The sequence below is a fragment of the Athene cunicularia genome (assembly GCF_003259725.1).
Source record: "Athene cunicularia isolate RWA chromosome 1 unlocalized genomic scaffold, athCun1 chr1_part2, whole genome shotgun sequence".
Classification (NCBI taxonomy): Eukaryota; Metazoa; Chordata; class Aves; order Strigiformes; family Strigidae; genus Athene; species Athene cunicularia.
Window position 1 is genome coordinate 69,333,506 of NW_020799092.1, and position 26,848 is coordinate 69,360,353.

The 26,848-nt window shown below is 38.4% G+C and overlaps 1 protein-coding gene across 1 annotated transcript in view; it reads left to right on the plus strand.

The window, feature by feature from the left end:
• Positions 1–26,848, plus strand: part of RELN (reelin) — a 243,611-nt gene that overhangs the window by 90,570 nt on the left and 126,193 nt on the right. The window contains exons 8-10 of the mRNA XM_026868008.1: positions 3,862–3,913; positions 20,594–20,690; positions 23,942–24,182. Coding sequence (XP_026723809.1) covers positions 3,862–3,913; positions 20,594–20,690; positions 23,942–24,182 — 390 coding nt within the window. The remainder of the gene's footprint in view (positions 1–3,861; positions 3,914–20,593; positions 20,691–23,941; positions 24,183–26,848) is intronic.

Genomic DNA, 26,848 nt, shown 5'->3' on the forward strand with positions numbered 1-26,848 from the left:
ATTGGCTTCAAACTCCGGTGTTGGACTGTATTTGTCGTATTACCGTGTGGTAAAATAACACTATCATGGCATCGGGAGCTTGGAAAAATTCATTATGATGCCAAAGTGGTGTGATTAAATAATCAGCTGAAAAAATCATCATGCTTATAAACAGTTAGCAGCCTAATAATGAAAGTGTTTATAAATATTATGGCAGTGTCGCAGAAAAATCAAATCCATCTGAAGGAACATGCTAATGGCTTAACATTTTGGATGAGCACAAGATGGTGTTCATGCCAGAGGTCTTAACCTAGTTTTATGTTTGAATATGGACATAGGTTTAAATCCCTATCTTCTCAGAACAAATTGGTTTTGATTTGTAGTCATGTTTCAGTGATTTCACAACATATCTCTTCCTGTCACAAATTTAAAAACCTGTTTCATTTCTCCCATCATTATGCATTTTTATTGTATCATCTTTACTGTTTGAATCCCATTCTGTCCCTGCTTGAAATGGCACTTGAAATCTCTGTTTCTGTTCATGGCTCCTAGTGCCACATTATTGCTTTAAAATACTTAGTCAAGAAGAGTTGAATTTGCAAAATGTATTATATCAACAGCTGTGACAGCTGCTGGTTTGCTTCCTTAACTGTCCTCTCTCCTCCTGACTCCCAGCAGCTGCCTGTTACTGAAGGCGGAGGGGTTTTTTAGTGCCAAGTGTCTATGTCAGTTGGTGAGAATTTACCACTGGCAAAATCCTGGAAAGATGTATAGTGTCAGAGATGTTGCAAGCAAAGGAAAATAGCTGCTAAAATCTCCTTAACAGCTTCTCTGCAGCATCTGAACTTAGTAGTCCCTTGCAGAGCTTTGCAAAAAGTTTTTAGTAAGTGTAATGCTTTTTTCTAAAGCATTACTGAAATGAGTCACAACAGAGTCTCTTTCAAGACTACATATATGCGTCTTCTGTGATAACTGATACATTTAATTTCTTGGTGATATGAGCCACTGAACATTGATAGAGGGTTTTGTTTTCAAATTAGAGTTTGCACAACATAATTAATTGAATGTAAACTAATGCAATAGATACTCATAACTCAAGTCAGAAAGCAGTTTATTGTTTGGCATGATGAATGTGATACCTAATACTGAATCGATCCTGACAGAATGGACTTAAATGGGATGCAACTGTGTTTTTAAAGGAGTTACATAAAACTATATTTTAAGTGAACGCTATGTACAGATAGTGCCAAATTTTCAGGTACTTTTAAAAGCTGGTGTTTGAGTTGATTGTGAAGACTTGGGAATCTGTCCCATTGAATCTGTCTTAGTTCACAGTGATCAATCTTCAGAATTTCCATGCACTCTCCTAAAGCATATGTAGTCTTGTTATCAGCTAATTTTCAGTGCATTTCAGTGAAGACCCCATTGTTTAATATTTATAAATTCCTCTCCATATGTAATATGTATGTAGAAAAGAAACACACCAAAACCTCATGCCAACTCATCCAGGTCTCCATACATTATTTTCAAAGGCATAATTTCATGAATACCTCAACTAGGTGCACACTGGCACTGGAAGAAGTCCAGTCCCTTTTGCTTTTCTACATCAGTGCTGTACCTTCCCAGCGGGGGAGAGATGGTATTCACTGGTGAGCTGAATGGTAAATCACACCAGAAAATTAATCCAGATTAAAATTAACTTGCAAAGAAAAGGTCTACTAGTTTAACAGAGGTCAATTATTTGAGCTGATTTAACATGTAGCTACCCAAAAGCTGATGTTTAGTACATGGAAAGGAATGGAGGGAGCTATCACCTAGAATCTGTTAATCATATACAGTTGAATACACATTCTGAATATGCATTTGCAAAGATTTGGAAATTCTTTTGAAAATCTCCAAAGGCAGAAAAGCCAATACAGGTGACTGAGAGATAATATTTGTTCTGTGTCGATGGAATCCTAAATAATAGTCAGAAATCATCTGCATTTAGGACTAGCTTTTGTGTGTAATAAGCGACTTCAGAGAGGAGACAGATCTCTCTCAACAGTTTTCATGTTTATCTGCATAGTAGATAATTGAAGAGCACAGGAATACCTGATAATGGAAGAATCTCTGCCTTCACCATGTGACTCAGGGAAATTATGCAGAAATTGTACAGCTGATCATTACAAAATGCTGATAAAATTGCCTTTGTAATACTGCCATAGTAATGGATGCTTGAAAGAACGTAGAATTTTCCAGGTCATTGAGTTAATCTTTATGTGGGTGCTGGTTTTTTGAAAACATCAGTTTAGTGTCCACGAGCTCAAATATTTATCTATATTTTGCAGATTAGCACTTTTTTTTATTCTTATCTAGTGTTCAGTTTCCTTTACATGAATCATACAAGCAAAGCAGGAGGATTATTCAAGTCCTCTGGGTGCTCCACATGGAGCTGCCTCCATGCAAATTCCCAGCTTGGCTCTGGTAGCCAAAGCCTGCTAGCCCCAGGACCTTACTTCTGGGGCTGAATTTGCTCAGAAGTTCAACTTCTCTGTGGCATATCCATGATGTGACGTGGTGCATAGATGCAGATCACAAGGAACCCAACTGAGGGAAGACTCTATAGCTGCTTTCATGGGAAATGGCATGAATTATTACTGTGTAAGTTCTGGCATGGGAGGACAAGTTCAAGGTCTTGAAATCTAGGATGCAGACATCAATGGCAGCAATATCAGATGAATTTATTTAAGGTGTTTTCTGTCCCTGTTCTTCCAATTAGATGACTTCTTTTATGATTGTGCAAACTTACTGTCTGGCCAGGTCATGCCTTTTTTCATTTTCTCTTTTGATCTAAAGTTGCCATTATCTTTCAGGTTGTACATTTTTCTTTCTTCAATGTAGCCTCTAAAATCTGCTTAGAATGATAAATTATATCTTTTTTGGGGTCTTTTGCTGAAGTGAATGAACCAAACTTTAAGTCTCTTCTTTTTGGGGTGTCCCTCTGGTTGGTCTTTCTGCTGGCTAAACTGTTGCAGTGATTTTTCAGCTCTTTGTCAAAATAACTAGATCAGACAGTGTTTTTAGGTAGTGTTTCTGCCTTGCTTGTTATGTAACAGTATTGTTAATTCCAACTTTCAAAATTAATTGAAAATAAACACAACATTCTAGTGGTTTCTGTCTTATAGTGTTTTCAGAAAAATGGTCCTAATTTAAATTACTGAATTATGGGGCCATTGAAAGAAGGGAGAAAGAAAGGCCTCAAAGAAAGGTGATGTGCTGGAGTGAGCTGCTCCATGTTTTCTGCCTGTTTCTAGGTCTCAATTGGATGTCAACAATGTATAGATGCTACTACAAAATCTCATTGTATATATTGTAAATTACCACCAAGGTATTGTTTGCTTTGCTGCTGAAGACTTAAATTCTGTTATTCCCTCTTAATATTTCATTTTATTATTTCAAGGATACTTAATGGGGTTTTTTTGGGTTTTGGGTTTTTTTGGGTTTTGTTTTTGGTTCTTGTTCTGTGCTGGGAAAAGTGAAAACCATTCTGTATATACAGATTTATGCTAAACTGACCATAAACAACAGGGTTCATTTTTTCAATCTTCTAAATACTGGTCAAGCACCAGCATTTCACATAAATATACTTGCTTTGTAGACATTAATATGATGGGGAAAAAAAATTTCCAGCTTTGACATATGATGAGATATCAATAATCGAAATAACATAACAGAAATGTCCATGATCACTCAACCTGAAAGAATTCGTTATTAATTGTGCTATGTGCTGGAGATCTAGGTATCCAGAGAGTTTCCATGCTTTCAAAGAAAAACAAGTGATGAATGTATTGTTTTGCTGATCTAACATAACCTCTCTGCTGTTTGCTTTTCTTCCTGTAGACCACCACTGGCCTTAACACAACTACTGCATCCGTCCTTCAATTTTCCCTTGGTAAGTTTAGCTTACTCTTTCACCTGAGAAATTGCAGAAAGTCATTTCCGCAAAGGAAAATGACCCTCAAGTTCAGGTTTACCTTTCTGGTCAATGTTCCGCTTGACATGAAGCACTAAAATTTTTTTAAAAACTGCAGCACATTTATTTATCTCCTAATCTAGTGCTTCTAACCTAAACTTTGGAAAAGAGAAACTCCAATGGATACTCTGATGATGGGAGGCATAGTCGTGTTCAGGTTTTGGCTTTTTCCACTTATTTTATAACCCGATTATAATCTCTTGTTCTTTCTCTGAAGTGTGATTACTGTTTCTTTTAACATTTAAAACACTCAATATATTCCAAGTTACAGCTGGGTAGTGCTGTTTTTAACACATCTGTATGAACAGAATAGGTAAGGTAGACCAAAACTAAATTCTATTTAGTTCATATTATCAACAGCTTGATTGTATGTTGTATTACTTAGAATACCTGCTGTAAGTTATTGCACATTTTCGCTGTGTAGCTGTGGCTATAAATTATGGCAGAAGTTGTGGCTTGGGCTGAGGGCAAATTGGGAACACGGGTTGCAAACTCATATCTCAGTGTTCAAAATACGAAGGAAAAATGTTTTTATGATATAAATGATTCAATAAAAAAGCAAGCAGGAAATGTAGCCTGCTTCCTCTGTGGACCCCTGGATATGTGTTTTCAAATCATATTCCTATTTTTAAAAAAGTAATTCTCCAGAAGTCTCAGTAGATGTGTGATTAAATTCTGGAAATCTCATCTGGAAATAAGAGCTATCAGGTAGCTTGCCAAGCATCTTGGGTTTTTTAATGGATTGGAAATCAAAATCCTGGTAGGCTCAAAAATACACCATTTAATTTTTTTTTTCCTGAAGTTGTTCATTTGACTAGCTGAGGTCATCATTACCTGTCACCCTGCAGTCGACTGCATTGTTAGTAGTTGTAAGGATTGGTATCTATCCTTTTTTTTTTTTTTTTTAATTAATTACTATTTTTAGAAAGCCAGAAAAAAACATATCCATTCCTAAAATGAATTACTGCGTAAATACTGAGCATCTCCAGTGAAAACCAGCCTGGAGCTACCCTGCAGTTTCATTCATTCAGTGAAAAGGGGGCAGCTCACTTGATGTGCTAGGACATGTTGCTTGCCTGCAGGAGCCCTCCCATCACTGACTGTGCCCAAGGATAGGTGACTTTTATAATGTTGCAAGCTTGCAATGATGGAGGAATTTTGTTTTTCAGGAAAATTTACAAAAATCTTCTATAGATTATTCTTACAGTGACCTGGAGTGGTTAACAGCAGTGTAAGCTGAATGGGTTGGTAGGTAAATTGCTGTCACAGCTCAGTGGCTTGTGTCCGCTGCAGGTGAACTGCAGAAAGGTGCAGGCTCCTAGAAGTTTCAAGATTTCACTAGTAGCCTTTGTTTCTATCAGCTGGGGATGGAAAAAAAAAAAAAAAAACCACACCAAAACAGTAACAACAGGCTGAGTAGGAAATACCCTATATGATAGAATTGTCATGAATATATGGTAAGAATACCTTCACCTGTACCAGTAGAAACCAATAAAATCCCCAGTATGATGTAGGAGGAGAGGGGTAGATGCAAGTCTTGAGTAAATCAAATTTCAGCCTGAAGTTCAAAATGTATCACAGTTCCTTGTGTGCTATGTTGAGCTTGAAATACAGTGCAGATTGGTTTTGTAACTGATAAAAACCAGCATGAGCCAGGGGACTGCTGCTGAGCTCAGCAGTATTTGGCTTTAGAATCATAAATCTAAACTATGCATTTGCCAGTTTCCAGCTTATTCCCAAAGGTCTGATTTAATCATAACCCTATTTAGGGATTCATCCAAGGGAATTGCCTTTTTTTAAAAAAGAATGTTTAACAGTTTCTATCGACCACAGAATAGCTTAAGCTGTAATCTTTTGGGGGTATCTTTATATTAAATTTGTCACATAGCTTTGCCACATTAAAGTGCATACCCTTTGATTTCTCTCATCCCTAATTTTCAGGTGGAATTTTGTATTTGCAGGTATATAAGCAGCTAGCTAAGGACTAGGAAATGAAGCAAAAAAAAAAAAAAAGGTCCTGATTTCACCATAAAACCCACATCCTTTTAAACTGTGAGGTCAGGAAAAATAACACTCTAGTGAATTTTTTCATTAATTGATATTCTGTGTAGTTTTCTTCATGTACCACCTATTTGGTAGTCTTGCCCTTTAAAGGGTAATGGGATTGAAAAGGTGCACTTAAGATGAAGGCTTAATTAGGATGAAAATGTAATTAGAAGGGCCTATTCATCACACAGGACAACATTAATGTGCAGTATCCTTTCCAAATGAGAGCAACTTGTCTGCCACACAACATTCACTCGGAGCTGGTGAAATTGCCTTTTGGTCCAGGGCTGGGTGATGTTTACATACATGCATGCTCTGCCCAGGTGTGCAGAAAATTTCAATTACTTCAGATGTCTTACTCATCCATGACTACATTTCTCCAAGACCAGACTCCGACATGTGAAAGACAAAGTCTGGCGGTTTCCTTAATGTTCAGTGGGATTGTTAACTGAGATATTTAAAGCAATGCCTTTGGGCTCTCTCAGGCCAGAACATCTAATTCAACAGCTTGGGATTGCAGGATATTGCCCAAAAGCCTCCAGACTCAGCTGCCACGCAATGTTAGTCTAATTCATTAGCTGAAATATTCTCCATTTCTCACTCCAAATCTCAGGCTTTTCCCCTCAGCTAAATCCCTAGACTTCTCTAGGGATGAATGTGATCTGTCATTCATGTAGACGCTATGATGGAAGGTGACTTACAGTACTGAGAGTAGCAACTGAGCTAAACACAGGAAGAAAGAGACTCATGAAATCTCATAAGGAGAAGAGGAAAGGCTTTAAGGAAGCAATGCCAAGGAATGAGGTGTGCAAGCAGTTCTGCTCATGCGTTGTTCCTTGGGTGTCCTCTTCAAGCATATGGTCCCATGGCTGTGGTGTACATGGGCTGTGCAAGCTCTGCGTGGGCAGTTCAGCACTGGCAGGCTCTTCCCATCCCTCCTTCCTCCACAGTGCCTCTGAGTCAAACACCACGCTGAAGTCAAAGGCACTGTGATGAGTACCGACGCTCAGCCTGGCCTCCGGGACAGGTGCTACCTGGAGCAGTATGTGTCGCAATATGAAAACAGTTAATGCAAAATATTATATTATCTTGAAAAACTTTGTTCCATAGCTCCCTCCGTATGTCTTAGTATTGCTAGATTGTTTTGTGACTGTTTCACAATATTTGAAAATGGGAATATCTTGATAAGGAAAGCTCTCACTCTTCCATTTTGTTATGAAAACATTTGAACACTCCGCTGAGAACAGGATGACTTTGACAGTATCATGTATTGGGTAAATATATAATGTTTATAAGGCAGAATCCTTCTTTAAAATTCCTTTTCCTTCAACTTTTATGCCATTATCACAAAATCCTCTGTCATTACTAGAGCAAATTAGCAATTCTCCCTCCCCAATCCACCCCCATTTAAAAAAAAAAAAAAAAAAAAATCTAATCTCCTTTTAAACCAAAATTTATCTGGGAGGAAGGACTTTCTTTTAAGTTAAAAAATACCTTCTCAGAGGGAATAGGTCTTCAAACATTTCAAACATTTGGCACTTCAGCTCCATTTTTAAAGATCAAGCTATTAGTCTTGCAAACAAAGAACTAGCCAAAGCTTCAAAAGGTTTTTTTGTTTCTTTGGAGAAAAAACTTGGGCTTGGACTCTCCCACAAAATCATGATAAAGAACTTTTGCAAAAGATTGATTCTCAAATCTAATAGATTTTCCTTTGGGACAATCATTAATCCCTATTTTCAGTCACCCCCAAAACTACATTTCTAGGCAAATCCATGATTTGCAATTTTTTCAATGTGTTTGTAATGATAAGCCATCTTTCCCTAACTGATTGTAGCTAAGTTATGGTCATTTCATATGTGTGGCATTGGCTTTGGTTTAATGCAAAAGAGAATTTGGAATGAAATGCAAAATGTGCCAAGTAATACAGTACTAAAGCAAAAAAATAATTTACATGAACCCCTACGAATTGAAACCTCTCAGCCCCTCACTGTTATCAGTTCTGTGCACTGCTGTGTGATACACAGAAACAGCACCTTTTGACAGGGATGATTCGCTTTCTTATTCAATAGGATCTTATGATAGAATTACTACCTTTATATAAGCAACATTTAAATACTCTACAAAGGAATGCAGTGATTCTAAAAAGGAAATTGTAACAGTATGCAAAATCTTGTTTAGAAATCAAGAAATGTGAGGTAAAGCTTGAAATCCGTCAGTGTCCGTGCCCATACCATATCAAGAAAATTTAACTTTCTTTTGTTTTATGCATACTACAGTCTTCTGAAAAGCCTTTCTGTTAGTTTAGTGGTGATCATGCCAAAAATTCTGGCATCCAGAAAAGGATTTATGGAAAGTCTGTGACAGCTACATGTTGTCCAGGACTTGACACAGCTTTTATACTTCAGATTTAAAGTGTCAAGATGGTAGCATACTTGAAAATGTTGGAGTGTGTGCTCACTGTGACAAATTAAGCATCTTACAAGAAACTCAACATGATGCAGAAAAACTCTGCCTGAAATAAATGAAAAAATAAAACCTTGTCCCTAAAGTTCTGGTGGGCACTGTCAGTACTACTGAGCTGGCAAAGCAGGTGCTGCTCTTTGAGAGCCTTATTCACTGTTAACATGAAAGTCTTGAAGATGCAGCATGCATGAACACAGGTGATCTTCAGTGCCTGGACAAAAACCAGTCTTGACACTGGAAATTCCTTAGGTAATTTTGCTGCATGGATCATATGGTTAGTCCCTGCTATTGCTAGAAAAAATGGTTTGACATGAAGAAAAACATGCATCTTCATTTTTCACACTGTCCTGCACGACATCCTTGTCTCTAAATTGGAGAGATGTGGATGTGATGGATGGACCACTCGGTGGATAAGGAATTGGCTGGTGTCCAGGTGGAGAGCAGTGACAAGTGACATTCCTCAGAGGTCGGTATTGGGACCAGTGCTGTTTAACAACTTTGTTGCTGACATGGACAGTGGGATCGAGGGCACCCTCAGCAAGTCTGCTGACAACACCAAGCTGTGTGCTACAGCTGACACACTCTGGAGGGAAGGGATGTGTCATGGTCCCATCCAGAGGGACCTGGACAGGCTGGAGAGGTGGGCCCATGCAAACCTCATGGAGTTCAAGGCCAAGTGCAAGGTCCTGCACATGGGTCAGGGCAATCCCACAGATACAGGCTGGGCAATGAGTGGATTGAGAGCAGCTCTGTGGAGAAGGACTTGGGGGTATTGGTGGGTGAAAAACTGACTATGAGCCAGCACAGCCCAGAAAACCAATGGTATCCTGGGCTGCATCAAGAGGAGTGTGGCCAGCAGGTCAAGGGGGGGGGATTCTGCCTCTCTACTTTGCTCTCATGAGACCTCCCCTGCAGTGCTGTGTCCAGCTCTGGAGTCCCCAGTATAAGAAGGACATGGACGTGCTTGAGTGGATCCAAAAGGCGGGACATGAAGATGATCGGGGGCCTGGAGCACCTCCCCTGTGAGGACAGGCTGAGAGTTGGGTTTGTTCAGCCTGGAGAAGAGAAGGCTCTGGGGAGACCTTAGAGTGGCCTTTCAGTACTTAAAGGGGGGCTACAGGAAAGATGGGGAGGAACTCTTTATTAGGGAGTGTAGGGATAGGATGAGGGGTAATGGTTTTAAGCTGAAAGAGGGTAGATTTAGATTAGATGCAAGGAAGAAAATCTTCACTGTGTGATGAGGCAGTAGAACAGGTTTCCCAGAGAAGCTGTGGCTGCCCCCTCCCTGGCAGTGTTTAAGGCCAGGTTGGACGGGGCTCTGAGCAACCTGGGCTGGTGGAAGGTGTCCCTGCCCATGGCAGGGGGGCTGGAACTTTAAAGTCCCTTCCAACCCAAACGATTCTATGATTAAAACCAGAGTTTTCAGTGTCGGGTTTTAGTAGTAGGCATTAATCTGTGAGAGTGCTTTGTGATTTTGCCAGATGGACTCTCTTTGTCCTCTCAGTAAAATCCCAGTAGTTATTATTCAAAAGATGGGTCATTTGTGTTATGATCTGCACATTGGTCTGGAACCAGAAGCATTTGGACCTTACCCATAGAGTAAGAATGGCCCCTTTCTCCTGTTGCTTCTGGGGTAGCTTCTTTCACATCATCCATTCACTTCTCTGCCATCTGTTGTTATTACCCCTTCCATTGTTCCAAATTATTTTGTCTAAATATCCATCAGGCAACCAAATTTATTGACGATTACATGATTTGACAAGGACAAAACCTACGGGGTTCCATGTAGATAAAACAAATCTATTACAATCACAAGCAATATGCCTGCAGCTTATCAGTCTCCCCTAATATCTTTCTAATGGAACTCTATAGCAAGGATAAATGTGTGCATCTATTGTTTTTAATATAGTGAAAATATTACTGAAGAAATATTATTATTAGCATTGAACTATTCAGGACTTTTTGGTGAGAACAGAACCCCACTAATTCAGGGTGCAGATACATCACTTGGGTGATCTTCTTCCAGTAGTACCCTCTTTGTCCCTATTTTATATCTTCCCCAAAAGGAAATAAAATACTAAACTTTCTGCTTTTACATGCACAAAGTTTTCATTTATCTTATCATATAAACACTAAAGCCAGTAATGAAACTAATAATTTCTCCAAACTTGTTCAACTCACTATCTATCCTTGCAACTTTATTTTCTGGTTGAGTAATGAGCCCCGTCTTCACTTCAAATTTCTTGAGCTTTTTAATTCCATCAGACCATTAGCTGTAGTTAACTGAAGAGTAATTGTATCTCCTGTGATGACTTTATATTTATACTATCTTTTTTTTTTTTAAGAGGTGAAGAGCATGTGCAATGCACATACCAAGAACTTACATGTGTCTTAGTTTATCTAAAGTCTGTTTTTAATGCTGACAGACTTCACAGCCCTCTGTAACTGTGATGGAAAAAACTATTCAAAACATGCTATTGATTGCTTTCGATTAGCATATGACTAAGTGTCATTGATTTGGATGCACACCTTTGACATAATGGTTCTGAAAGGGTTTTCATGTCATGTCCTGCCTCACCCTGACTTCATCTTAGTGAATCATTGATCCAGAAGACTCTGTTACTCTTCCTGAACTACCAAGGTTGCTAGGGGTCTGCATGAGAGCCGTTTTACTCAGCAAATCCGTGAAGTGTCTCAGTGATGTTTGTTGAAGACAAAGCACGGATAGTCTTTATCACCTTTAGTAAAACAAATGTAATTTTTTTACAGGCTTAGGTTTTTTCCTTCATTTTTGTAGTGGCAATTTGACTTTGTTACCAGTGTGAGTCTTGCAGAATTAAATGATAAAATATAATTCATTGCATAGATAACGGAAGTGCTTCTATTTTTCCCTGATGCATATTCAAACTATAGATGATTAATAATAAAAATAATAATCAGAATTGTTGAATGTGCCTTTGGATTAGTCCTTACCTGCCAAACTTCTATGCTTCAGAAAACACATTTACTTCCCTATGAACTTCAGCAAATAAAAGACCATGATGGAAAAAAAAAATCTTAAAAAAATCATGTAAGTACATAAATACTGCAGCTGATTCACAGATGCCTATGTATTTCTGTGGAGGAAATAGCAGTCACTCTGGGCTGTCCTCTGGAGCAGCATCCGAAGGGCTCTGCAGAGCATTTGCACAGCACTGATTCCTTCTCCTTCCATCCAGAAACATCCTGGCTCCACTTTAGCTCAGTCACGTGAACAATGATGACTACATTTGGCCCCATGTAACAGTCTGAGGACACTTATAATTTATATTTTTATCATGTTTTAGTTCAGTTCTGGTGGCAGCTGTTATATTGACGGTACTGCTTGTATGGCATCTATTTATCCTCTGCTTGGATTCAGACCACTCGATAGAAATTTACACATCCAAACATGTTTTGTTAAATAAGCCATAGCTTTGTCTGAGAGGAACCATTGCTGATCATTTTTTCTTAATTTCCATTTTTGTTTAGTCAGTTTTATGATTAGCAGAAGCTATCAGATGACTAACAAATGCTGTAATAACCATTTCATGACGTAACACTGGGCTTGCACTCAGCAGAAGGGGACAGAGATGAATAATTTCCTTCAGAATTGCTATGAAAATTCATTCACATGTCTCTGTAGAAATATCAGAGTGGAAGATAAGCCCCTTCTGAATTCAGCATGGAAAAGTATATGATTTTTTAAATCCCTCACCTTGTTAGCTCCACACAAAACCACTGATGCATTCACAGTACAAACTATGGTGCCAGAAGTTTGGGGCATGTAGAGCTACCTCCTTCACTTCAGACACCTGCATGGATGATTTCCTTCAGTCACCCAAATTCCTCCTGCTCCGATGTCTTCCAGGAAGCACCAGGTTTGCTGTGCAGGCCTGGCACATCATACAGTCATGCTGACAGTGGTACCAACAAGGAAGAGACTGGTCAGTTCTGCTGGTCTGGTGGCCACAGGACAGAGGTGCATTAGGCAAATGTGCACTAGGAAAATGTGGAACACTTTTGGGCTGGCATGAGGTTTTAAAGGATTTCATTGCCAGGAAGCTGGCTAATAAAACTGTGTTAGAACCATGACTGAACTGAGCTTAAATAGTTCATAAAACTAGTTTTTAAAACAGGCAATTTAAACCACTAATATCTATGAGAAATTAAGATTATTAAATTAAGCTTGATTGTTGCTATATTCAGATCCAGCCCCCTCTAAGCAATGAGAACAGAGCACTGAGTGTATCTGAACCCCCGGGTTATTTTGTCATAATTTCTTTGCTTTACATTTGGAAAAAGCTTGAGAATTCAAAATAATTCAGTGCCAAAATTGGTGTAATTCACCATTCTGCATTGCTTCTGCTTGCTTCATTTCCCATTTCCACCTGGATAAAAAAATATTAAGGTTTTGACTCGCCACCCAAATTGCCATTTGCTATTGCCTGACCTGTAATCTACTAGTTTCACCTTCCTGGCAGAGAAGTCCTTTGTGTAGATGCATAGGTTATAAATTACATCTAATATGAAAGAATAAGACAGGTGAGTAACATCATCTAGCACACTTCACCTAGCATGTGGAAATGTTAGGTGGTGTTTATTGATTTTGCTGAATTATACAGGAAGGGCTACCTAGATAATGCCTAGATGGAAACCAGGGTTTAAAGTTAATGCCGTATTTGAAAGACGTTTTAATGGCCTTGAGGCGAAATGATTTGTGTTGTTTTGGCTAGCCCAAGGTTACAATGAAATACTGTCTTTATTACTTCCATACCAGGACTTCTCTGCCACTGTTATGAATTAAAATGTGAGTGTTACAGATTTACTATAAGGAGAAAAGCAGAAAAGACAAAGAGAGCCTCAGGATTCAGAGCCAGGGCAGGTGGCTGAGCCACAGCCTCACAGTTGAACACGGACCATTACGGAATTGGTTGCTGCAAATAATAAATGCTGGATTACAGACTCACTTTCATCTTAATCCTGCTCATATCATTGTATGAGAATAACACTTTTGTATGATTAAAATTGTCCATTTTTGAATTAACTCAAACAACAAAGCATCTGTAGTTCCCGTGGGGAACAAAAAAGCCCCCAGCTCAACAAAATGCTCCTGGATCTTTCTCCAGTGGGTGAAGGAGGGGATTTCCATGAAAGAAAAAGCAGATAAAAATAGAAAAGCCCATCAGGAATTGCAAAGAAAAAGCTTTTGCCAAACTAATTATTATCTACCCACATATAAAGGCAGGCAATCAGTTTTATAGAGTTTCAGAAAAGAGAGGCACTTCAGCTCAGATTTGGCTTGAGAGATTTTCTTGGTGACGGGGAATTTCGCTAAAGCAGGCAAGGAAAGGACTTTCAAATCTTTGTTTTCAAGATACCTTCTTTGACACAGCAGTTCTTGGGACGATGTGTTTTCTATTGCCTCTCTAGAATGGACTGGCTGTAGGGATCTAAATAAAACATCATTTACCTTCCTGAAGTACTTTAATACCCTTATCAGCACCTTATAGTGCTCATTTGCTTGATTATTGACCTTTGCAGCTGACCCAGGCTGCTAAACAGAATTAAACAAAACGTCTCTTTCTACTTATTGATGCATATCAGTGTACTGTTGAACTAAATTAAGTTTAAGATGGTATAATTTAAATTTTGCCCAGTTTCACTGAGAGGTCATCCTCTCATTTAGAGGATCTCCACATAATCTGACATTAAGCATTTAATGGCAATAATGTTGAAGCATACAATATGGGTATACCAGTAGAAAATGCTTGCTGGGCACAGGGCTTACTACTTGGTCAGACATGCAAGAACCACTGTAAGAGTATTTCTGGGGTGTTAATGATATTATTGTTTCAGTAGCTGTAATTCTTGGCTGTTTATTACATCCAGGTCACTCACTTTGCCTTCAGCAAGGTGCTCTATATGTTAGTGCCCTTAAGAACATGGTTAAATTTAGAGGCATCATGTGATTATTTATTTGGCAACAGACACTGTACCCAAGCACATACCTGCTGGATCTATCTCAGAAAGAGACACTATAAATAGCTGAGCATCTTTACATCAGAATAAACTGGAAACTGGCATAAGGGAAGTACAGCTTTCTGCCTGACTTATTTTTCTCTCAGCACAAAAAGCAGTATGAATTGTGATCTGATCTTGTTCGTTAGAACAGATTTGTGTAAACACAGGAAGCACATCATATCTCTGAACATAGACTAAGAGGAAGTTGAACCAGATAACTATTTCCTCAGACTTGACTTCTCATTTAAAGGAAATTAGCTGCATTAATTAATAAAAAGTATATTTGCTCTTATTGGGAATCCTGGAAGGAGGTGGGTGGGAAGGGAGCGTGGGAGATCACCTGTTCCAGTGCTCCAACCAAGACCACCCTCTTGTGAGAGGACAGCTTGCTCAAGGTCCTGTCCACCCAGGGCTTGGCCTCCTATTAATTTTTAGGACTTCATTTCTGAAGTCCTTCTGATCAATTTTTATCAAATGTATTCACTATTTATCCTTCTAATCTTTTACAATTTTACATTGGAGGATTTTAGCATCCCTGTTAACTCTTTCATTTTTGCTTAGATGTAACTATCCAGCACTTCCAAAATGGAACAACAGCCTAAAGCTGCCAGTGGAACAAAAGTTAGCTCTCTGAAACCTATGGAAAAGAAATAGTTGACACTTTGCATTTCAAAATTCATAATTTTCACTAATGCTAGAGTAGATCTGATTTTTACCAGGGGCAAATACCATTGACATTTTTGTTTCTTAGTGTCAGGTTTTTATTTCAGATTGTTTATCAGAACACATACAGGGTTACAGATAGTCAAAATCCTCTTTTTGCAAGGGAGAAAAAAGCAGCAATAAAAATATTTTTTTTTTTTCCATGAAAAAGAAGTTGTGGTCTCAAAGAAAAATTAAAATGCTTTTGCAACCTTCTCTAGAGGAAGTTTTCAGAGGTAGAATGTGATGAACAGGGAATTGCATGTTTTTATACTGGTGCTCTGGTATATCCAGTGCAAAATATTTCATCCTTTAACATGATTAAAATAATCTCATTCTCGATCAGAATCCAATATAAATATATACCTAAAAAAAATTGGGATCGGTGAAGCATTCATTATACCAAACTATACAGTTCATTAATTTGGAAAGAACTGTTAGCAAACCAGCCAAATTTGACCATTAGTAATTTATACTATCCAGTTTGGCTTAATTCAAGTGATATCAGCAAATCATAATCCTTAGCAAACACTAATCATTATTCATCACATTAACCAAATGAATAAAAGCAATCTTCTAGCATTAGATAAACAGGATTCTTTTCAGCTCCCTTGTGTTTTTCTAGCCACAGTCAGGACAAAATTCAAACCCTTCTACAAATTTTTCATGTGAATTTTTCTTCTCCAGTTCCACGTTAGACTCATTTGCCTTAAAGCCAGCATTAGATATCTCATCTGCTTATCCACGGAAGCACTTGCAGGAACTATCAAGAGGCTGTCAAGAGGCGGAGGACGTCACAGTCTATAAGGAGCAAAATATTGCTTCCCTTGCAGATGGCACCCAGTTTTATCTCAGCAAAACACCAGCTTCTAATCAATGTTGTTAAGAAATCTTAGAGACCAACAGCCGTATGACTCAGGTTTCTGTAAATCTGACACAGTTGGAGGCAAAGCCATAGTGAGAATTAATTTTGCCTGCCATTGTCAGCCTGGATACAAATAACTGAATACCTGGATATAAATACCTGATATGAAATGCCCTTGTAACATCTCTCCTGAAATACTATGCGCTTAGTACTTCTACCTACATGATATTTTAAAAAATAAAGTATGTAAAATATTCACTAGTACTTCAGATGGCATTAAAGGAAACCAAAACCAGTTTAACAAGACTCAGGCAAAAAAAAAGGCAAAAAAGTCATGACTGTCTCAGTTGGACACGTTGCAGATGGTCAGTGCTAGCCAGGTCCTGGCTATGGGTTACCAATCCTCTGAAACAAGCAGCCAAGCAATTGAGAAGCATACTTCTATTTCCCTTTTCTATTCTTTTCTATTTGGTTTAGGTAAAATTAACAAAGCAGCAGTCAGAAGCAGTTTAGCATTCCCATGCTCTGCCAGTCAAAACCCTCCCCTATTAGCATCAGTGTCTGGATTCAGCTTTGAGCAAATTTTATTTTATTTAAATTTGCCTTGAGGCAAAATCCAAGCACATAAAGCACAAGCCAAATAAATTAGCGTTTCAGAATATTCAGTATAGAAAATAACTGTTTTTATAACAGAAGCTGCTCATCGTTTTTGATAACAGACAAAATTGCTGTCTGAGCTTCAAATGTGTCGTTTAAAATTAAATCCATGAAGGTTGTCTTTGCTTTAGCTTTTTTCCAAAAGTTTGAGAAGTCTGTTAACTTCAGCTAGAAGCCTATCAAAATCATCAAAATAACTCCAAAGGAGAAAAATACATTGTTCCCGAAACCCAAGGACAAGCTTACATATACATATGTAAAGAAAAAAACAGGCTATTCTTGAGTGGGGGTGTGTGGTTTGGTGTGTGTCATCGTTTGTGTGTTGCCACCCCCCACACACACCCCCACATATACCGAAAGTATAATCCTAACTCTGTGTCAGATTTAGCTAGCAGTAACCTCACCAAGAGATCGGGTTTGCTGTGACATACTCAGCTTAAAAAAAAAACAATGGTATTTTTCTCCAATGCAGTAGCTTAGTAATGTAGACTTCTTTCTGGCAATCACTGTGCATGTTTTATTACCCGTTTTCCTGACTAATTCAAACCCTGGGCATTTCTGAATTAAAACAAGCCTATTCTAGTCTTATTCAAAAGGTTTTATGTCATCTTGTACAACTTTTTCTTTGGAGGATGGGAGGGTATGTGGATTTACAGTGTGACATCCTGCCCCTGCTGCTCTGCTAGAAGCTGACAAACTGTTTATTACTGTCCCTGGAAGCAGTGTGAAGGACACCTCCCTTCCCCAGCTGAATTTGCCCTCAGTTCCTGCTATGTTACTACTTGAATTTTGATAATCTGTTCACAAAGTCAGAGTATACTTTTGCTGGTCAAGGTAGATGCAAACATCCAAACTGCAGATGTCAACAAAATTATTTTAAAATCCTAATTTAGGATTACTGAAATAACAGTTATACGGAGTAATATTATTAAGTAATAGTAATACTGAAAATGATACTGAAAATTATATTGAAAGCCAGTGGCTTTCGGTGCCATCTCAGTAAACCCTGTCCTGGAGTGCAGTTGTATGGTTACCTTCCTCCCCTGGGAAGATGTAAGCTAAGAGACAAGAACCAGATCCATGTGCTTCTTGTATATTTAAAAAAGATGGTTCAAATGGCAAAGAATAATGCCTGAACCTTATTGATGATTTTTTCAAAAGGACAAATTTCATTCTTTTTTTTTTTTTTTTTTTTTTTTTTTTTTTGTCCGTTCAAGTTTTACTGAATTAGATAAATAATCTTGCTATCTCCTGATTTTTGAGTCAAAAGCATAAAAATACATTTGTTGTCACAGCCAGTAACTGCTACTTACATTGACCTTGATGACTTTACCAAACTAATTGTAATTTTAATACAACCTATTCTGTTTATTAAAATAATAATAAGACCCAGCACTTCTCTCTTTCCATTCTGTCTCTATTGCTCCCTTTCCAATAACACAAGTGAAATATGACATCTACCTTGCAAAGTCCTTTTTTAGTGGCACCATTTCTTTTAAGCAATAACTTTTATCTTCCTTGCATAGTTTGAGAGTGTTCAGACTTAACAGACAGCATTTTTCATGTTGATTGTACTGACAGGTTGCACTCATTTCCCATCATCTTTGTAGTATGGGTAGCAAATATGGCCTTCTCCCCTTTTTAAGGAGCATGTTTAGACTTGGCTTTGTTTAAGTGCACTGTACCAAAAGTTGATTGTAATGCTAACTGAAATGGCACCATGTTATAAAGTCAATATTGCTGGCTATTTTTACTGTTTATAGCAATTTAATTTCTGTCTAACAGAAAACTCAGTATGTTGCTCTTTTGACTCAGCCTCTGGCCAGCCAAAGTGGTTAAACTGGCTGAAGTTTGCTGATTTTTGAACTGTATTCCCCTGAAATAAAATGAACAAGTTTGATTAAGGGTTGGAACTCCTAAATGCCACAGAAGTAGGAACTAACAGCAGATGTCACTCAGTAAAGTAGACCATCTCAGCAGATGGGCAAATATGAAACACAAAGGCTTTTCCTGACATCATTTGGTTTTAGTATGATAGAAATAAAATGCCTTGTCAGTAAAATATAACCAGACAGTTGCTTTGTAGTCATTTTGGGTACATGGTTGGTAATTCAAAATCCTGCTGCCTTTGCAATATTTATTATTCTGTGCCTCGTTACAGCAAGAATACGTGTCAGACCAGCTGAACGTACCACACGCAGCTGTAGTGGCTCAGAAGTATCTCTTCCTCTATTTACAATTTAATATTAGTAAAAGATACAAGAAAGTAGCTCTGGGGGTATGTTCCAGGATGCTAGTTGATGTATCAGGCAAAATTACAGAGACGAGATATCATCCCAGGTTTTAGGGTGTTTTTTCCCCCTGCAGAGGGATGTGATATGTATCTCAGAGTAGAAAAGCAGTTCTGTAGAGCTGAGAGCTGCGAATGTGAACTGCCTCAGGGGAGCTGGGGCTGCAAGCAGTGTACTTAATGACATATGTTCCCATTAAAACGTCTAAGCTGTTCTCTTGTACGAGTGGTTAACACCTTTTTAATCAGGCCATTTATTTCATTACAAAAATAAGTACCCCAAGTTGGAAAATGACAGTATTTTATGGTCAACAGTTTCCAGATCTGGGTATATATATACATTTTTACATATATATATATATACACACACACAACTTTCAGTGTGACTGAACATATCTGAAGCACACATAACATACTACTCATAGCACACATAATACATATTCTTACTGTGAGCAAAGCTGTTGTGCTCACTCGGTACTATCCCAATGCCATCAGAGGTGCTGTTTTATTTAGAGCTGCTTCTCTTAAATGTGGAAGGTAACTGATATCTGCCGCTTTGAATCTCACATTTCAGCATGCCTATGAAGTAAAAATTTTGATCTTTGGAGCACAGGTTAGGATTTGCCCGTTTCACTGGGTGCTGAATTTTCTGAGATGAATTATCTGGTGTCTGAAGAAAAAATAGTATTTTTAGTGTATTTAATTACCACTCAGCATGTTTATCGTTTTCTAGGTTGAATTTTTCAATCCCAATTTTTGTTATTTTGACTGTCCCCTTTATTAATTGTTAAACTCACCTTTTGTGACAACACCCAGAAGGCACCCTTTTAAAAATCAAAAGTAAATATATGACCCTACCTTGCAGGGGTGCCATAAGGCTTAATTAGGTCATTTTTTGTAAAGTGTTCTGAGATTCCGAGATCAGTATCAAATGTTTATTATTAATTATAGGCTCTAGTGAGTATATTGGATGATTTTTAAAATTTAATTCTCTTCAGGCATCCTTAAAATAACTAATTTTTTAATGTCTTTATTCTTTCAAATTCTTAAAGCACATTTGCTCTTGGCTCAAGTAATTCCATATACATTTTCTTATCACTTACATTTTTAATTCTGGATTTTTTTATATATATATACATAGTAATATGAAAAACAGGCTTTTGCTGCTTTCCTTATGAATTCTGCTATGTGGATTACTCTTTAATAAGGAGGTTTTATTTAAACATTATATGGTGGGTCTTTTTCTGCAGTGGGGGGTGTTAAGTAATTTACTTGGTTTCCCCTGGGAAATTTGCACAGATTACATAGCACTGCTGTGATTTATCATTTCTACTTTATTTCTGACTCATAAAGCATGCATTATTTTGTGTTTACCTTCAGCAACAGATCACAGGAAATTTCATCATCAATCAAAGTGCTTTAAAATCGGGAGAAGTGATGGTGTGACAAAAGCACAGTCAGCAGCTGTGATTATTGGAGGATCATTTATTGCTTCATGGTGTCGTAACACTTCTCATTTTATTGCTATTCCCAGGATCAGGTTCATGTCGCTTTAGTTACTCAGATCCCAGCATCACCGTGTCCTACAGTAAGAACAGTTCTGCAGATTGGACTCAGCTGGAGAAAATTAGGTTTGTTACAGCTTTTTAATCATTTTCATGCTTTCTGGCTGAGCAGGTGGTGTTTAAACCTGGTTCTTTTAAAACTTGTTTCGATTGTTAACTTTTCAGTTCTTGCTTGTTCATACACGTTAAAAGATGAGGGGTGAAATTATGGTCACTAAAGCTGATTGCAGAACTGCCACTGGGTTTGGTAAATGACAGTTTCATCCACTGATTATGTGGGAGGTAAGTAAGAGAATGACTTCAGAGTTAAATGCAACTCCAATAACCAGCCAGGGTCAGGTGCCTGAAAAAACAAAACTGATGACTTTTGCATTTTAGAACCACTTTTAATGTCAGCAAGATCCATATTTTACAGTGTTACAAGTTTCTACTTTGACAGGTTAAAATGTTCAGTAAAAAAATGTTTTTAAACAAACTGGTTTACATGAAAATGCAAAGGATTATGAATGGGGATTTAAAAATCTTTTATTGCATTGTACACACCTTTAGTTAGTGTCAGAGATGGATTTTTCTAAGAAAGCAGAACAAACACTTTATTAAATAATATTAGGAAAGGTATTTTGTGCATTGGCATATAGACATAGCTGTACAAGTACAATTGAGGAAGAAAAAATGCCATTTATGTATAATGTCCTCATAGCATCTCAGTATGCCTTTCTGCATTACCTTAGTGTCTGTGCCACACAGGCAATTAGTTTGAGCCTATTTTCAGTCCATTGAGACAATTTGCAGAACAAAAGGCTACTTAATTTCTGATGAGTAAGCAAAACTAGCTGCAAGGCTGTGAATTTCAGTATTGCATCCTCCCACTCCTTGTGGGAGTGGGATTACAATTTCATTGACAAAGACACAAATTATGAATAATTTTAGTGAAACAGTGCTAATTCTTATCTCAGAAGAATATAAAGCAAGAGTAACTTCACTGCAGCCACTGGAGTTGCCTCAGATTAATCACTCAATACCTTTTTTTTTTCTCAGATTGATGCAGAATTACGGACCTAGTCCATAACATCAGTTCAGTTACCCTCATAGTTCCGTAAACCACGAAACTCAAAGAGTTGTGATGGTGCAAACACAAGCCCTTGAAACGCATTTTTTTAAAAAAAAAGTTAATGCATGTACAGTTTGATCTCTGTTGTTTTAACTTTGAATGCTGTAGCCAGTAGTAGAAAATAGGTCAATAAAGCAATGTCGTGCAAAGTGAAGAGGATAAATTATGAAAGGATGCTCATTTGTCCTGTGGTCCGTGTGAATTGCAGTATTTATCTGAATGTGCTTCAGTGGCTTTCACTGCACTAGGTGCAGCTCCAGGGAATGGTGGGAGAACTGGGGAGGGGTGGGATAGGACAGCTGTGAAGGCAAGGTATTGTGTCAGTGTGTGTTATGTTGGTGGAATTTCAGCTTTGGACTCCCGGGAGGGAGGGGAAGGATCTCTCAGGGAAGGCAGGTGCTGTGTGTGGGCTCAGGGAGAAGTGAGGACAACATCTCAGAGCAGTGTGGCAGTCACGGGTGATAGACATAATGTTTAGCAAATGCAGAGTGATTGTGGGGGCAGATTCTGGGTGTGAATATGGGACAAATACAGTTGCTTTTCAACACTCTAATGTTTTGCTTTACAAAGAGAAATTCCTCTATTTCCTGCTACATAAGCAAGCTATTGGTGCTTTTTTCCCCTAAAAACTCTGGATTATCTCTGACAAATTATTCAAACACCAAAACATTGCTACCAAGGCAGAGGCATGGTTGAGCATCTGAGGTCTTGCAGACCTTAATTTTGTAACTCCTTGCAGCCTGAGGTTTGAATGTAGCTATTTCCCTTGCTGGGTGATTAATAAAACAAAAATAATAATTCTCAGCGTTCTTTCTTGCATACATTGCTCAGTTCTTTCAGTGCCACTAGCAATGTAAAGACATTCACCCAGAGCTTGGGGTGAACTGCAGTCCTTTCACAGCTCTGAAGACAGCTCTGGGAAGCAGAGCTCAAGGCTTTAATCATTGCCTAATTCTCCAGGTCTGCTCCTCCTCCCCACATTTTTCATTTTCAGCAGTAAAGAGCAATGGTAAATAGGTGTTTCTTCTGTATTCTGTATATTCATTCTATGATTCTATTGTTCTTGAAGCATAACATGGAATGAAAGACAACCTGGATTTCCCCATACACAGAATTACCCTTACAGCAGGGGGTGGGATTGAAAGGACAGGTTTGTCAGACAAAATTCTCAGTTTTTCCCTCTGGCTGTTCTGCTCCATCTAGATCTATGAGGGACTGAGACACCAGCAGTCAGGAGTTTCTTTTGGTGAAAGCTCATGCAAAAATTACATTTTGGGAAAAGCGTTTTTGTAAAGTGCTTCCTTAATATTTTCTTTAGGTCAGACTTGCAAAATACCTGACAATTCCCAGTCACCTGGGAGCTGTGACCAGCATCAAGTATGAAAGTTGCCCTGCTCCTTCTTCCTGATCTCCAAACATCTGCATACAACTAAGCACTGCAGAGCCACTCGCTCACTCCTCCCCTCTCCAGTGAGATAAGGAGGAGAATCAGAAAAAAAGTAAAACTCATGGGTTGAGTTAAAAACAGTTTAATAATTGAAATAAAATATACTACTAATAATAGTAATGAAAAAGAAGACAATAAAAAGAGAGAGCAATAAAACCCAAGAAAACCAAGTGGTGCACACCACAACTGCTCACCACCTGCTGACCAATGCCCAGACAGTTCCCAAGCAGCTATTGGCCCCCCGTGGCCCAATTCCCTCAGTTTATATACCAAGCATGGCATCCTATGGTATGGAATATCCCTTTGGCTAGTTCGGGTCAGCTGTCCTGGCCATGCTCCCTCTCACCTTCTTCTATACCTACTCACTGGCAGACCATGGGAAACTGAAAAATCCTTACATGCTACTTAGCAACAACTAAAACATCAGTCTGTTATCAGCATTCTTCTTGTTCTAAATCCAAAACACAGCACTATATCAGCTACTAGGAAAAAAATTAAATCTGTCCCAGCTGAAACCAGGACAATCTGTTATTTATTGCCTTAGCTTGCACTTTCTTTGAAGCAAGGCTGTCTGTTTAGGCTGTATGTTCACTGCCTGGCTCGGTGGGACTCTCAGGGCAGGTGTTTTCTCCTTAGATTTAGTAGTATACAAGGGATATCAACACAACTGTGTCACCTCCTAGTAAACATATTAAATGAGGGAAAATTGTTGCTGTCTATGGCTTAAATTTGGTCTAATTCCATATCGTTGTTTTTCAGTGCCCCTTCCAATGTCAGCACAATCATCCACATCCTGTACCTTCCTGAAGATGCTAAAGGGGAAAACATCCATTTTCAGTGGAAACAGGATTATGTTCATGCTGGTGATGTATATGAAGCCTGTTGGGCATTGGACAACATCCTGATCATAAATGCTGCTCACAGAAAAGTTGTGTTAGAAGATAATCTTGATCCTGTGGATACTGGCAACTGGCTTTTCTTTCCTGGGGCCACAGTTAAGGTTAGTCTGATTTTCTATGGCTTAATGTTATTATTACTCTTGTATGTAGAAGGTGACAGTAACATCTAACCAAACTCTGAACATACGAAGTTGTTTAGGCCACTCCACTTGCTTCTAGAACTGGGCTCTTTTTTACTTTGTTTTTAACTTTTCTCTGTCCCATTGGGACTTTCTAGAACAATGCAACTTCTCTGCTATGACCAAAACCAAATGACAGTTCGTACTGTCATGTCAAAGATCATGTAACAGAAAATGGGAAACAGCTTCCTTTTAGCAAAACAGTGCAATATTTCTGACACAAATTCAAGCCTCTCTGTTGGATATTTTGAAATCTACCTGTTTGTTTATCTTGGTGTTGTTCAGCTATCACTACTTGCTTCATCACAAACCGTCACAGAAAACTATGGTTTCACACTTTTTCTGACTGTGAATATCACATCTCTGTTGCATTCAGGTAGTGACTGGTCCTTAAAAGTATCTTTTTCATTAAGATCCTGTTTTGATGCATGAGACCCAGTAAGAAAACACAACCTTGGGAAAAACTCTAAGGAGCCCTGCAAGATCTCTGTGCATAAAGTTCCTTAAATTGCAGAGTTGTTTGACACCTGGAAGTCAGTTGGATTCTTGCTTTTTATGTTTCCAAGCAGCCAGAAGTTGGACAGCAGATGGCTTTCTGTTTCCATCCTACTTTTCATTCACAAAAAAGGCAGTTTTGATGTTGGGGTTCATTTATGATACTGGTAATGGTTTTGGCAATTGCACGGGAAACAGATGTCAAATCCTGAGGGAAGTAAGGTTGGTTATGGCCTCATCCTTTTCCCACAGAACCTGATATGAATGGCCTCAGATTAAACTTTTTAGAAATAAATACTCCCACTAATCTACTCACAGTACTGCATATTGACTTTATTTCACTAAGATCATTTAAACTACAATGACAAAGTTTTTTAATGAGATTTTAAAATCAAATCATGTTCTGCATATTTAATGAAGCAGTTTTCTGTGATGAGTTCACATTTGTTGTGTTGTCAGGCTTATCTCAGGATCTCAAAATCCAGCCCACACATGTGAAGGTGTGAAAGCAAAGCAAGGAGTAATGTGCAATAGGCGCAGTTCTCAGCTGGCCAATTGCTCCTCTGAAGCATGCACAAACAGCATCTAAACTTTAGCAAGGAAACCTCTTTTTTTCCTTTTTTTCTTTGTCTTTTTTTTGTTGTTGTTGTTGTTAAACTCAGCCAGTTTGTGTCAATACAGAACTGTAAGATGAGAGACCTGAACACAGAGATCACTTATGCTTCTAGACAGAAAAATGCTTGGTCATGTATAGACATTTACACCAGGTTAAAGCAATGTGTAAGGGCGCTTATTCTTCCTGGGACTCTGTGGTTATTTCAAACATTTTCAATGTATCATCTAGATTGTCACCAGAGCACGTCTTGTCCTCATATTTAATTTTAAAGGTTTTTGCTCCATTTTTCCTCAAATTTTCAGGAACAATCTTTCAAAAAAAGAATTGAAGAGATTTTGCAGTGTGAATTTCATACTATGTCAAAAGTAAAACTCTAAATTGGGTCCAGATTTACATCAGATTCAGCATAGACCCTGTCATAGCATTTTAAAACCAAGAACAATTTTTTTGACAAAGCTTTTGTGCTTTTCAGGGTTGGAACATCATACAAAACTTTACAAAAACTTCTAATATTTTCCTGAAAACATTTAGCGTAACTCCAATCTCAGTTCATCACAAACCCACTATTTTGTATAAATAGTATAAAAAGTGAGAATCTTTTTACATTGTCCTAATGTCATTACATCACATTTTAGTTGTAACTGCACCAGTCACCTCTGTTTCAAGCAGCATTTCACAGCTGTCAGATAACTTGGCCAGTATAATGGCAGAATAACAGCAGCAATGGGTGGTACATCTTCACGGGATTCCCAATATTGTTAATGCTCTCAGGCTTCAAGAGTTCATAGAAACTGGGGGAAGCTTTTAGGAGATTTCTCTATCATAGCCAAAGGCATTGGCCTGCTAAATAATGCTGGAGAAACCCTGACAGTGCTACAGGGATAGCTTGCACCAAAGCTAATTCTAGTTCTCTTTTTCCTGCAAGTGCTTTTGCTTCCCAGACATCTAACACTTGCTAAATATTATAGTCCTGATGTTTGTTCAGAAAGTTTGAGTAGAAACAGTCTTTCTCTATTTACTTTAAGTGTTTGCTTCTGAACTGCCCCAGCAGATGTTGATCAGATGGTAGAACCTTCTCTGTGGGGGCTCTGTGGCACACCCAGGGTAGTGAATGAAGGAAACAAGGTTATGAACATGAGCCCATGGTCTTGCACACCGTAGCTGTTACAGCACAAACTTGCTTGGCTTTGGCTTGTGCAAGATCCCAGGCATTATCGTCAAGGGATTTAAGCCTTATGGATGGACCAGGAATTGTTTCAAGTAGGCTGCAGGGATGGCATCACTCTTCATGGAGGAGAGAGTTTGCCCAGGTGGATGCAAACTTTGCTGTGTCATTTACTGTCAAGGCCAGAAAACGGTCCCTGGCTCGGTCCAGTTACTGTCATGGTCCTAGCATGTTAGACCTGCACACCCCACCCATCCCTTCAGATATCCCAAACCTTTTAAGGCAATTCTCATTAAATACCATTCTGTTGCC